Source organism: Symphalangus syndactylus, chromosome 16, assembly GCF_028878055.3.
Source record: "Symphalangus syndactylus isolate Jambi chromosome 16, NHGRI_mSymSyn1-v2.1_pri, whole genome shotgun sequence".
NCBI classification, from domain to species: Eukaryota; Metazoa; Chordata; class Mammalia; order Primates; family Hylobatidae; genus Symphalangus; species Symphalangus syndactylus.
The window spans coordinates 63,693,967-63,709,122 of NC_072438.2; the positions used below are offsets into that span (position 1 = coordinate 63,693,967).

Genomic DNA, 15,156 nt, shown 5'->3' on the forward strand with positions numbered 1-15,156 from the left:
TCATAAGCCAAAGTCCCAAGATCAACTTTTCCAAAACTTAGGCCTATTTGTCAACATTGTTTAGATCTCAGTCATTGCTAAGCTTCCTCCTTAAGCCTTCTGGCTCCTTGTCTACCACAATTTTCAACTTCCCTACCCTCAATCAGTGCTCCACAGGGAAGGTTACAAGAAACCTCCATCTATATTCAAAACAAGGAAGGGAGATAATTAGGAGGATCATACTACCCATGGAACAAAAGAAAAGTCTTGCCTATTTAAGTCTATGCTAGCATTTCATAATACTAGCACTCTAGCTATAGCAAGAAACCACCCCTACACGACTCATTAACTATGCTGCTGTCTGGCAAGACACAACTAGCATATAATATCTGCAAGGTCTACAAGACAGTAAAGGGGCCAGCGCTAGAGTGAAACAGGATGAGCTCTATTCTGGGAGATAAAGAGATTTTTTAAGACTAGATTTTCTGCTCACTAGCTGTGAGACTGTGGAAAGTGACTGTAAAATGGACATTTTATTGAGCATATACAGCCAGTGTACTGAGCAATGAGGATAAGTCACTATTTTCACCAAGCTATAGGAGATTTGGGAACCAGATTTCCTCAAAAGTGCTTTTCTCTGCCACATTTAATGAATCTGTGCCCATGTCCATGCTAAACAGCCAATCATTACATTATTAAGAGACTCAAGATACTTTGGAGGCTTATTATCATCATAGCAAAGCTGCTTCATCCTATAGGGTCACAAGGGGGTCCAGTCAGTGGGCTTGAATACAGCTTTATATAATGCCTGACTTCAGGAGTTGCTCTTGGTGCTATCTGTGCAAAAAAGAGTTTCTGGACTTAGAGTTCAGTTGTGGCCCCTTATTAAATACTATCATAATGCACACGTGGGTTGTATATGGCCTAATGATACACCAATCTTGAGCCTTTCATGTTAATCCATTTTCTCTTAGGGATGCCAGGCAAAACTTTTTCTTTAATAAGAAAATTACATTTTACTGTTCCTGAAAATTCCTTGACCTCTCTGTGTTCCCAGTTGACTTGGGCAGCTGATTATTTTGTAATAGACCCTCAAGCCGACATCACATGTGCTTCGTTTTTCAGTCAATATTTCTCTGTCTTGGACATCATTGATCTGCCATATACCTAAGTCCCCTTCCCTGGAATTCAGTGCAAGTCTCCTCTCATAGAGATGCATGGAAATAACAGTGATAACAGAGCAGTTCCTATGTTTGTCTTTTCACAGGAAATTGTCCTCAGCCTATGAATCGAAAAGAACATTTTCATGTTTTCTTCTCTTGCCCACCTTCTCACCTCCAGCCCACCCCTTCTCAAACAACGGGAGTCTTTCCATCTGGTCTTGTTAACCCTTGGCTGAGGAAGCAAATTTTTCTATGTGATTGATATTTTGAATGTAAATCTAGAGCTTTGCCTTCACAGCCTGACAGGAATAAATAAAAAGACAAATTGTAGGTGCTTTGGTTATCACAGCAGGCGCTCCTATCATGGCATCAGCCTTCTTGTCCACAAATGTGTGAGTGGCCTGAAAGTCCAAGGTAATTGAAAGGCAGGCATAAACCTTTCTGTTTTCTCAGATATTAACGGAAATTGCCTCCTACTGAGGTCACTTTTCTGGCTTAGTGTTCTGAGAAAGAAACAGGCCATTCTGTTTCTAACACAAGTATTGAGTACGCTTTAACTAGTCCATCAAGGAAGAAAAATCTCAGTGGACTGGTATGGCTACTCAGTTCCGCCAATCCCATACTAAGAATGGCCCAATTTATCTCTCTCTTTCTATCTCTCCTGCCTCCCCTTTTCTTTTCTCTTCTCTTCTTTGTCTAACCACTCTACTTCAGAGAAGAGAAAGAGAAATACTGGATACCCCTGAACACCCACTTCATCTTGTGCCCAAAGTATGCAATATCTTAATTTATCTTCGAGTTTATGATGGTGACCACTTCCACTAGCTATTATGCTGTGAAAATAACTCAAATGCCTGTGGTGGGTGAGTATGTGTGTATAAGTGAGTAAGTTTGTGTGTATTATGTGTGAGTATGTGTGTATTATCTCCAAATAATCCAAATGCCTGTGGTAGATGAGTATGTGTGTATAAGAAATGTGAATAGGAACATAAAGAAAATATAGAAAAATGATAAACCATGGTGCCATGGTTTGCACATGTTTCCCAAAGTTCACATGTTGGAAACTTAACCTCCAGTGCAAGTGTTGGGAGGCAAGGCTTCATAAGAAGTGATTAGGACACGAGGGCTCTGTTGCTATGAATGGATTGTGTTGTTATAACAGGAATGGGTTAGTTATCATGAGGGTGCTTTTGTTATAAAAACGAGTTCAGCCCCCACTCCCTCTTGCTCTCACTTGCCCTTCCACGTTTTGCCATAGGATGATGCAGCATGAAGGCCCTGCCAGATGCCAGCAGCATGCTCATGGACTTCCCAGCCTTCAGAACCAGCAGCCAAATAAATTTATGCTAATTATAAATTACCCAGTTGGTGATATTCTGTTATAACAGCATAAAACAGACTGAGATAGGACGGGTCTCAGCAAAAAATATTGATTAATACACATACCTTGATCAAAAGAAAAAGTGATTAATAATTGGACACATAAGTGGACACATAATAAGCCGGGCACATAAATGGACACATACTAGGCTGTTTTAGGGAATGCTGTATAAACTAGCTGCTCAGCACTTGCAGGTCTTAGCAGTTACAAAACAATTAGATGGTTCACAAGACTCATGTGAAGCTGAGATTAGCCATGATCTGCCCAGCAAAGAGGGCAACCCTCAGTCAGATTAGCCAGTTAGCTGGCTATTTGCTAGGTAATCCAAAGTTCCAGGGGTCACTTGTCAGATTTCCTGCTTGGCACTGCACATCCCTACCATACCCTACCTGAATACCAAGAACCTTCCTTGTCTTTCAAGGTGATTACAAGTCATCCTGCACTGGGAAGGAAGGTTACATTAATAACAGTTTGAATGGGGCCCATTAAATCTCAGAGCTTAGACAAGCAGCATTACTTTTGATCGATTAGGAAATACATAAGATGTCACAGGAAAGCACTTCTCAAAACGATTAGGAAACATTCTCAGGCACCTTCTCTGCCCAGGTAACTTGTAGCGTCCTCATGAGTGGTAAGCAATGATCTGTAGGATGTGCCTTGGCCTCCACATAGCTCCCTGAAGCTAGTGATGATTAATGCACCAGCCAACTTCCTTCTCTCCGTCTGTTCCTTCTGAGGGCCAAATGACTCTAATCTCAGCAATGCTTTCTGCCCTCTGCCTCCTCCAAGGCTCTATCCCCTTCTAACCCAGATGACCCTCACCTGATCTGAGGCACAGGGAAGGGCAGGAAGATGGAATTCTCACACTCTGTATTCTTTTTCCATTTATTTTTGTGGCATAAAATCATTCCATTAACTTTCCTCAAAGCTTCTCCATAGGTGTTCAAGAACTTATTTTGGAAGTTTCAAAACATTTTTAAAAATTTAATCTTAAAAATGATTTTCTCCGTGCTGACCTGCTGCTACAATCCTAACTCTCCACAGGCAATTGTGAATGCCTCTGTTGGACTAGAGGAAAGGTCAGCACAAGAATGTTCAGAAAAGAAAAGGAGGAAAAAAATACAGTATTTCAAGATAACACCTCTTCAAGACAACATTCACTGCTCCTCTCCTTCTCCTCTCCTTCACTTCTCCTTCAATAACTCTGCTGAAATTCCTTTCTCAAACCTCTTAGTTACATCTACTCATTTCCTTTTTTTCAGACCTCAATCTCTGATGATATTTGATAATGCTGACCACATCCTCTGTATTATTTAGGAAGGGGGCATGGTGATACATAAGCGGTAGGAATCTAACTCCATACTAGCTTAAGCTAAGAGGAGAAATTATTGGAAGGATACTGAGGTATTTCCTTCCAAATGAATTACTTGTTCAACCTTTTGTCTCAGGGTCTGCATCCAGGCCTAGCATGTTCAAATGTGTCCTCCCATCCAGGGTAGAAATTAACTCTGTAATAACCTCTAACAAATGCAGTTGCAATGTCTGAATGTCATTGTTTTTAACCAATTGAAACCTGCCTCCTTGTAACTTCAACATATTATTTCTGCATCTTCCCTTAGGGCACACTTTGATACAAAAAGCTAGATCTGGATCAGACATAAAACTTCAGGCAAGAACACATTAACCATTCATCATGAAAATCTTCTCTAAAATGAAACATCATACAAATGAAACAATTCTGAAGAATAGCATCTTTAATGAGTTTTCTAATCCTTGTCATCTGAAGTTTTGAAATATATTTACCAGGGCCAAAACAATACAGAGATAGTATTTGTATAATAAAGCATATTTTAAATTTCATTTAAGCCCTCTCATTTCTCCTCCCACAGCTGCTGTTTTGTTTTGATGAAAGAGAAATAAGGAATAAATAAAAGGTCAATGCTTCAAACTAATCTAGCTGTGTACTCCCTGAAAACTCTGGGACTGTATCCACATTAGGGAAACTATTCTCAAATGCACAATCCCTCATGCCTCAGGCATGAACTGATGTTCTTTCAAAAGAAAAAAGAAGAGGGGAAAACTTCCAGTCCTATGTTTGAAACATACTAAAACCCCAAAGAGAAGACTGAATTGTATTTGTTCTCAGACAAGACACCCCTGTGACCACAGCATAATGAATTCAGCTCTGACATTTTAGTGTTTCAATCTCCCGACAAGAGTAAGTATTCCAGCCAGCCTTGGTGGTTCACGTCTGTAATCCCAGCACTTTGGGAGGCCAAGGCGGGTGGATTACCTGAGGTCAGGAGTTGGAGACGAGTGTGGCCAACATGATGAAACCCCATCTCTACTAAAAATGCAATTAGCTGGGCATGGTGGTGGGCACCTGTAATCCCAGCTACTTGGGAGGCTGAGGCACAAGAATCACTTGAACCCAGGAGGCAGAGTTTGCAGGGAGATGAGATCGTGCCACTGCGCTCCAGCCTGGGCAACAAAGTGAGACTCTGTCTTTAAAAAAGAGAAAAAAAGAATAAGGAATTCCTATCTGTGGTGGTTGACTCTATAGGATGAAGTGTGAGATTACTACTCAGGATAGAAATAGTTTGTATCTGTCATCTTTTTCAAGGTCCTCTTTGTATTTGGTTCCATTGAGGAAAACCAACCTCTCTAATCAGGAGATCACGTTCTTTCTGTTATCCTAGTCATTTTGTAGAGTGTGTTCTGGCCCATTGGCTGTGTCAATCATACTTAATAAAATGATAGGCCTGAATGGAGCATTCAAGTTTCTCTAGCACAATCCTCTAATTTTACAGATTTTAAAAAACCAAGGCCCAGAGAAGGTAACACGTATTTCAAGAACACGCAGCCAGCCTGTGCAAAGGCTCATATCCTTACTGACATTAAAAAGGAGGCAAAAGACTAATTCGATTCAGATTTGGGAGAACAAAGGATTGTGTTTATACAGATGGCTGGGAGTTGAGGAGGAAGGTAGACACTGGAGAAGAAGGAAAAGCTGTCCAGTGCCCAGTTATGCAGATGTTTTCACTCAGCCCCAGCTGCCTGCTGGATTCCAGGCAAGCTGACCAGGGCCTCCAGGAGCCTACTGGGTTTCCGCAGCACAAGGCCTTATGCTGGTGACAAAGATGCTCTGCCCTCTGCATCTCAGAGCGCCCGCCTCACACTCAGACATCGTCTGCTCCTTGCCGTTCACTTCCACACAAATGCTAAACCCTTCTTCCTCGCACTCCGATGCTTCTCGGCAGACACATTTGCTGCTTTCACCTGGAAAAGTAAGCGAAAGAGGTTTAATGGTACACTGTGGAGGTGGGGGAGTCAAAGCACATCACCTCCAAAGTAATAATGTGGTGATCAGAGCTATAGAAGCTCCTGCCTGGAATGATATAATAAATTATCCCCTGGAAAAGCAATAGGACCAGGAAATTAGGGCATTTTGCTCCACTCCAAAGAAATAGGTTTTGAGGTTGGTAGCAGGCTTTATATTGGTTAGACCCACATGAGGTGGTTTGATCCAAGTCAAGAGCTCTTCATCTGTCTCTTACATACATGCTGCTGTCCATATGAGGCAGCAATTGAGGTCAAATGAGAAGCCCTCAACAAAGAACCAAGTCAAGACTCAAACAAAGAGAGATTAAAAAAAAAAAAAAAGAGAACTTAACTTGCTTTGAGAGAGAGCATGACATGCAAAAGGCTACAAATCCCAAAAATCAAACCAGAAATGAGTTAGGGAGGCAAGGAGCCTGTGCATGGAAAGTCCATGGTTGGAATACACCAGCCAGGAGTCTTCCAAAGATGAGTAACAAGGTCAGCCGGCAGACAGTGGTGACTGCCTAACCAAAAGTGACCCAGACATGGCTAGAGTCACATATGTATGTCATCAGTCTGTGCTGCAAACCTTGAGGGAGTGAGGGGACAGGCGCCAGTGGGTACAGGCCAAGAGGGCAGAGAGTGAAGAGCTGACAGAGACCTTATGAGTCATAGAGTCCAGCTCCCAAATTTACAGATAGGGAAGCCCAGACAGTGACTCGGCTCTGAAGACCCAGCCATTCCCCTTTCACAGTACTGCCCAAATCATGGGAGGCTTGCCGTGCTCTTGGGGGAGTTCAAGATCACTGTAAGTGCTACTTAAACATAGTGTTAGCAAATATTGAACCACAACGTGAGAAAGTAACTTCTTCTTCTATTCTCTTCAAATCCGTCTGATTACTTCTAGAAGAAAGTGTCAGCTTGGTGCTAGTATGTTTTTAACACCCTTCTAACACTAGCTAAACTCACAGAGAAACAGCATAGTCAATGTTGGACCAGTATCTGGCTAGAGTCCACAACTTTATTTTGTTCCATTACATATAACTTTTATAGTTACCTAGTATTTATGGCAAGTGATACCTCCCTTTAAGGACATGATATAAAGTTTTCATTTTAAAGTTATTTTTATGTCAGACTTTTAAAAAATGAGTACACAATATGGATAATACAAGGACAGAGTAAAAATCATGAAGGTGGCATGGAATCACCCCCGTTTGGGAGAACATTTCCACATCAGGAAAGTGGGAATCTTATCCTCTGAGATCTGTGATCTGTGCCCCTCTCCAGTGAGGGGTATAGGAGAGGTCAGTACATGTCAAATCAGTCTGAGTTTTTAACATCCTCAAGTATCTTCTTCGGCCCACTGCTAAACTAGAAACTACATTTGTAAAATCCTCAGCACTGTGACTTTAGCATTCTTATACTTACAAATATGAAAGGCCCCTTACCATCACATTTTCCCCACGGTGGGCAGACACCACAGGCTTTCTCAGCTGAGGCAGGCAGAGTACAGCTGTCCCTACCAGCAAGGGTGTAATTTCTACCCTGACAGTGGAGAACATGCATCTTGCAAACTGTCAGAGGCAGTATCCTTTTGCTTCTCTCATCTCGAGCACATACATCCAAGGAAGACCTGAAAAGAATTTTTAATGACATTATTTACAAGATTTTTGTTCGTAAAAGCTGAGAAGGAGAAACGAAAAGTGATGCTCTGACCTTAGTGCCCCCAGATGTTATCACCCACAGCAAAAAAAAAAAAGGTGGAAACTCAAATCCCCTTCATTCCTAGGTCCAACTCACTTAGGTCTTCAAAATGAACATATTTGTATTTACTCTTCATTTGCTCACAATTTTTCTAAATGTAGATATCTAGTGTTGATCTAGTTCCATCTAGAACAGATCAGGTACAGCAAATTAGATGAGAAGGCAAGGTCTGCTAACAACAGCTGACAAAGGAGACACAAAGCCAGTGGAGACCAAGCATTCAGTGTGATCATAGTCAAATGGGACCATTAATTGCAGGAGAAATGAGCTCATCCCAGCCCAACAGTCAAGAGTTCATGTCCATAAAACTGCATCGTCCAAAAATGGATGACCCTAAATCATCACGGGAAGATGAAACTGTATTTTTCAATGCTACTTTTTAAAGTATCTATGTTTACAAAATAGTTTAGAAATATTTCCATAAGGTTGGGCGCCTGTAATCCCAGTGCTTTGGGAGGCTGATGCAGGTGGAACATTTGAGGTCAGGAGTTCAAGAGCAGGATGGCCAACATGGCGAAACCCCATCTCTACTAAGCATATAAAAATTAGCTGGGCGTGGTGGTGCACATCTGTAATCCCAGCTACTCTGGAGGCTGAAGCATGAGAATCACTTGAACCCAGGAGGCAGAGGTTGCAGTGAGCCGAGATTGCACTACTGCACTCCAGCCTGGATGACTGAATGAAACTGTGTCCCCCCCCAAAAAAAAAGAAATATTTCCATAAAATGTGCTACCTTTTTCATAGCATTGGTGCTAAAATAGTGGAAAAAAATAGCTATTTAGAAATGTCGCTATCAGAAAACTCCACATTTCTGAACGCGGATAGACACGGAGGGCATTACTGTCACTGAAACCTTAGACAACAGAGCATTTTTGTATACCAGATGGAGTCAGAAAGAGTCTATATTCACACACTTTATCTAGTTCTAATATTTTCCTTTTCTACCAAAAGCTAAATTTACTTGGAGTTATTTATAAAACAGAAACAAATCCTGTTGTTTTGAATCTATCTTTTCATGTTTATTGAAACTTTAAATAGAACTACTTACAACAGCTGAAAGGGTAAAGACCTTACAATACCACCTTGTTGCCAGTACCTGAGACCATGGAATGACATGGAGATTTATACCATAACTATTAACAACGAGCTGCAGATAAACTAAATGAAATGGGGAAGTTGGAAAGAGGATGAAAATGACTCAAAATAAACAATAATTATTAAAGATTAGCAGCAAAGTCAGAATATTAGAATCAGAATGTATCTAGGCTGACCACAATTTCCATCACACCATTTAGTTATTTATATTCTTCTTCACACCAGAAATTACTATATACAATAACAATTATCCACTGTAGCTTCAAGAAGTTGGATATCGGTTTTGATAACCAAAATCACTGAAAACCAAGTAATTAGTGTTTTGGTTCTTTTTTTTTTTTTTTTCCTTTTTGAGATAGGGTCTAGCTCTGTCACCCAAGCTGGAGTGCAGTGGCATGAATGTGGCTCACTGAAGCCTCAACCTCCCTGGCCTCAAGCAATCCTCCCACCTCAGTCTCCTGAGTAGCTAGGACTACAGGAGTGTGCCACCACACCCAGCTAATTTTTGTATTTTTTGTAGAGAAGGGGTTCCACCATGTTGCCCAGGCTGGTCTTGAACTTCTGAGCTCAAGCAATTGGCCCACCTTGGCCTCCCAAAGTGCTGGGAGTGCAGGCGTGAGCCACTGCACCAGGTCATGTGTTGGTTCTTAATTTTAAAAATGGCCACTAAGTCTAAGGGCTGGATATTTCTTATTTCCTCCCCGGATCCACTTTCCACTCTTCTCCACCTGCCTGGGAGGCTGACATGTATGGGCCACATCGTGGACTTCCTCGGCCTCTAGCTTCAGTTGGTTTGATCAATGGTGAGCACTGACTGGCAGGAGACTCGAGGCAGGAAAGAGAGTGCAGTTGAGGTATTTATGCCCCTGGCTCATGCCTGTGGGATCTCTGAGGTCCCTAAAATGAGAGTGTCAGCTCCTCCTCAGGGCCATCTCTACACAGCCCTCTCTGTCTCCAGTTTTTCCTGAATGCCCCTCTCCTTACTCCTTGGACCTGGGTATGGCTATATGGTCAAGCTGTTAGTCTAGGAATACCACCATGGGACTTGTAGTTTCCTTTCCTCTGTTCACATTTTTGTAAATATTCCTGCTAATAAAACTTTTCTTGTCCTAATTTAATTGTGCCATCTCTATCCTACTAGGACCGTGACACAGACATCTATTAACTACTTCAGAGATATCCTCCTACAATGGAATGATTTCAAGTTGGTGGCATTCTTAACCATGCAAATCTAGAGAAGATGCTTCAAGAATCAACAAAAGCAGCTGCTGTTTCCCTATCAGTATTGCTTTAAGAGTTTATGTGCCAAAGGAATTTCAGTTCTAATCCTCTAATCCTCTAAAGTTCTAAATCCTCAGCTGACAATTTGCCATTTTGCTCCATTTTATATATAAAACAAGCAGTGCTCAAGTAGTACTGCAGCCTTCTCCACTAGCCAGATTAGAACACTGCTTAATGCCATGGCTGTCAGCCCTTAGTGACCCAGGCAAATAACAGGCAGCAGATGGACTACATCAAAATGCAAACAAAGACCCTTAACTCTTGGTAAGCTACACCTTCCATCCAACAGACACTAGCATCTAAGAAACTATCCCTTATCATTAATAAAACAAAACAGAGAAGTGAGCAAAGGTGGCACTTACCCACATTCGTAGGGCATTTTACAAACACATCTTGAATTCTGCAGTTTCTCCCAGCGCTGACATTTAGGCACTGCCTGTGTTAACGGATTGTCTAAGAAAGGATAAGGGAGATGTGGTCGTTAGGAAAAAAGCTTCTTCATGGTAAACAAGGTATTATTTTAATTGCTGGACCAGGGTCTGTAGTATTCTCAAACTGCAATGCGTTTGCATAGTAACGATAGTAATAATAATCAAGCTATGATACATTTTACAAGCTATAGAGAGTTTCTAGAGCCACATTACAAATAACTGCATTAGTAGTAATAGCTACCATCTCATGAACATTTATATTTGTCATGCACTTTTTATACATTGGGATATTTATGCCTCCCTAACAAATGCCCACCTAAGAAATCAGAAAATTAAGAGTAAAAAAAGTTAGGAAGTTGGTGCTACTTCACCCATTTAACAAACTGGCCCAGGCAGCATTTAATTCTACATTGGTCTGAATCCAAGGACAATAAAGTGGCTCCCTTTCAAGAAGCTGGTGCTTATAAACTGTTTGTTGTTTGGACTGCAGTCTGCCTGCTGTGCCCATAATGAGGCAGAAAGCAGCAACATCACTTGACTTATACATGGAGAACTCCCTGGTATGCCGAGAAGATCTACAATAACCTCTTACATATGAATGTCTAAGTGGTCTCCCTCAACAGTGAATAAATGTCTGGAGGTCCTTACATTAATAAAATTCTTTCTATAACTTTGTGTTTTACAGAAACTGACAATTCAGTCATCATTTCAATTTTGACAGGTAAACACCATGGTCCAGCTTGCGAGAGCATAATGTGACCGCCATCCCCTCCACTATCCCTGATTGCAATGGGAATGATCTAAAAACGTCCTGACTTTCTTCACCTCCTAACAGCTTTATTACAATGAAATTCATTGCCATACACTTTTGCATCATAAAACTAGATAGTCATTTACTATATCTATAAAGGTAGTTTATCTGAAGAGGATGTTTTTATGAATACACAAACTATGGAATACTTCCTTACTTTGGAAAATTCAAGAGCCTTGGACATGACATTACAATCTTGTGAACATTCAGAAACCTGTAAAAATGGTGGCAATGTGAAGTATGCCTGCCATGGTCAGCAGTCTCAATAACAAGATTCATTATTAAAACACTTCTCTTGGCTGGGCGCGGTGGCTCACGCCTGTAATCTCAGCACTTTGGGGGGCTGAGGCAGGTGGATCACTTGAGGTCAGGAGTTCGCGACCAGCCTAGCCAACATGGTGAAGCCTTGTCTCTACTAAAAATACAAAAATTAGCTGGGCGTGGTGGCACGTGCCTGTAATCTCAGCTACTTAGGAGGCTGAGGCAGGAGAATCGCTTGAGCCCGGGAGGTGGAGGTTGCAGTGAACCGAGATTGCACCGTTGCACTCCAGCCAGCCTGGGCAAGCGAGACCTTGTCTCAGAAAAAAAAAAAAAAAAAAAAAAACCCTTCTCTTTAAAATGATATTATCCTAAATGCAATGTAGTACCTGAACTGGACCCTAGAACATAAAAGAGACATTAGTGGTAAAACAGGAGATATTTGAATAAAGTGTATAGTTTAGTCAATAGCATTGTACTAATATTAATTTTTTAGTTTTAACCAAGTTGTGTTATGTAAGATGTTAATATTAAGGAAGATGGGTGAAGGGTGTGTAGAAATTATATCTGTGACTTTGCTGAAATCTAAAATTATTCCAAAATGAAATTTTTTAAAAATGGTATTATCTACATCAGTGCTTCTTAACCAGGGGCAGTTTTGTCCCCCAGGGGACATCTGGAAATCACTAGAGACATCTTTGGTGTTCACAACTGCAGAATGTTATTGGCATAGGAGGATGCTACTGTTGGGTAGAGACCAGGGATGCTGCTAAACACCCTGCAATGCACAGAAGAGGCTCCCATAGCAAAGAATTATCAGACCTAAAATTCCAACAGAGTTGAGGTTGAGAAGCCTTAATCTAGATGTACCAAAACTTAAGGTCAATGATCAAGCCATGTAAATTAGTTCTGCACTGTGGTTAAAAATTTACTTTAGGACAAATCCCGAAATTTTAGATTTTAAAAGTTTACTTAAATTATTATAATGTCAAGCCGGACGTGGTGGCTCACGCCTGTAATCCCAGCACTTTGGGAGGCTGAGGCAGGTGGATCACGAGGTCAGGAGATCGAGACCATCCTGACTAACACGGTGAAACCCCGTTTCTACTAAAAATACAAAAAAAAATTAGCTGGGCATGGTGGCAAGCACCTGTAGTCCCAGCTATTCAGGAGGCTGAGGCAGGAGAATGATGTGAACCCGGGAGGCAGAACTTGCAGTGAGCTGAGATTGTGCCACTGCCCTTCAGCCTGGGCGACAGAATGAGACTCCATCTCAAAAGAAATAAAAGAAATTTATTATAATGTCTTTGTGAAAAAAAAAAAAAAACGATAGAATTACCTAGCCCAGAGAATTTTTGCATTTAAGAAGAACATAGCTTTGTTGCCTTTACAGCTTGGTTAACCAAATAAACACACTCTTGAGGCCCACCGAAAGTATGTGCTTTTGCTATTTTAAAAGCAAATTTATTCCCATCAAGACTAACTACAGGGACAGTAGGGGAAAGTGAGGAATTAATGTTTAATGGATATGGAGCTTCAGTTTGGAAAGATGAAAAAAAATGTGGTGATGGTTGTACAACAATGGGAATTACTTAATGCCACTGAACCATACATTTAAAAATGGATAAAATGGTAAATGTTATGTTATGTACGTTTTACTACAATAAAAAAAAAGACTAAATACTAGAACAGCCAACATTTTAAAACATCAACTTTAGAAGCCGGTAAGTCTTGGAATTTTTTTTTTTTGTTATAGGCTTAGGAGTAGTTACTGTTATTCACATCTTCAGAAAAACATACAGATCTGCAAAACATCCTTAATTAAAACTCACTTTAATAGAATTTTCTACTGGGTAAATGAAACTTCATGCCAAACTGTGGGGTAAAATAGCTGAAGTAGCATTTTAGACAGACTAGTCTACAATCTCATTTGGAACAAAAGTGCAACCTCATCAACTGTATATTGTTCTCTTTCATTTTTAGAATTATAAGTACTGGTCTATCACTTTAAATATTTCAAGTAAACTCATGTTTATACTTCAGTGTTTACAGAACACAAAACAACTGTCCTCTGAGATGGAGCTTTGATAACTTAAGAGCACATCAGGACAGGCAGGGAGGGCACTCCAAGGATGTGCGTCTTGCCCATTGTTCTGCCTCTCATCCACTTAACATCACAGCCCATATCTACCATCAGTATCTGAGTGCTCCATACCCTGTTGCATGGAGAACTTGGTTAGAAACATCTAATTCACCTCACACCATCACCTATGAAATCTAGTACTTCATCCTCACTACTAAAAATAAATTTCAGCATTTAATTAAATATCACATACTAGAGGGATAATATCACATAAAATAGTATGCAAGTGAGTTTTTCTTCATTCTCATTTTTGTTACAAATACAATATTTTCCATTTATTTAAAAAATGTAAACAAAGAATAAATAAGGGGTTATTTTCAAACAAATCTATCTCATCTAAAATTACCTCTAAAAAGAAATAATTTGGCTTTCTAAATCCTTTCTACCTTAGGTTCTTAAAAGACCATTTTAATTTTCTTGCTGTTAAAACACTGGATTTTTGAGTTTCCACATTAAGAACAATTTCACGAATCACAACACTTTTCCTTCAATAATGTCTGCTTTAAAGTGTTAAATGAAAATGCTTTCTAAATTTTCAATTTCAGAAATACTGATAAACTCTTTGAAAGCCCAAAAATGAAACATACAGAACTTTAAATAAATTATGATCTCAACTCTGTACTTAGGAAAAATGCAGGGGAAAAAAATCAAGAGGAAACAAACAAACAAAAAAAAACGGGTTTTAAAAATCCTTTCGCGGTGGCTCACGTGTGTAATCCCAGCACTTTGGGAGGCCGAGGTGGGCGGATCAAGAGGTCAGGAGATGGAGACCACAGTGAAACCCCGTCTCTACTAAAAACACAAAAAATTAGCCGGGCGTGGTGGCGGGCGCCTGTAGTCCCAGCTACTCGGAGAGGCTGAGGCAGGAGAATGGCGTGAACCCAGGAGGCGGAGCTTGCAGTGAGCCGAGATGGCACCACTGCACTCCAGCCTGGGCGACAGAGTGAGACTCCGTCTCAAAAAAAAAAAAAAAAAAAAAAAATCCTTTGTTGTCTTGGCACTATAACAGATATAAAGCTAATCTTTCACAAGGAGGGTTTAAATTAAAAGTTTCAGAATCACCAGGCTATCCTTGCCTTTCCTTGCTTTCATGAGTCTTTCTGTGCCATGTGAAGAAAATCTGTTAGTCTACAAACTGACCCCACGTTAGGGAGCAAGAATGGAGGGAATGACTCATAGCTATGGTGACACAGCACCATGAAGGTCGCCACAAGGACTCTCACTTGCCTGGGTACAAGTGTCCTTGGATAGACACGGAAGCCACTCACCTTTTCGTATACAGCGGGCATTCTTCATCTCAGGACTCCACTTAAGGCTGGAGCCACAGAGAAATGCTGAAGGACCTTCTAAGGACATGCCACCTGAACAGGAAACAGTCACCTTCTCACCAACTGTGTAGAAAGGTTTTTGGGGGTGACTGTGTATGCCATCCGTCAGTACAGGTAGAACACAGGCAATTTCTAAAGATAAAAGAGAGCAAAATATAAGGGTCATTGCTCTCCTAAACTATCTTTTTAAAAAAGTGTTAT

The 15,156-nt window shown here is 40.7% G+C and overlaps 1 protein-coding gene across 1 annotated transcript in view; it reads right to left on the minus strand.

Annotated features, from left to right (window-relative positions):
• Positions 1-4,259: 4,259 nt before the first annotated feature.
• Positions 4,260-15,156, minus strand: part of C7 (complement C7) — an 81,627-nt gene continuing 70,730 nt past the window's right edge. The window contains exons 15-18 of the mRNA XM_055246253.2: positions 14,896-15,087; positions 10,347-10,437; positions 7,293-7,477; positions 4,260-5,802 (exon numbers count right to left, since the gene is read on the minus strand). Coding sequence (XP_055102228.2) covers positions 5,621-5,802; positions 7,293-7,477; positions 10,347-10,437; positions 14,896-15,087 — 650 coding nt within the window. The 3' untranslated portion in view covers positions 4,260-5,620. The remainder of the gene's footprint in view (positions 5,803-7,292; positions 7,478-10,346; positions 10,438-14,895; positions 15,088-15,156) is intronic.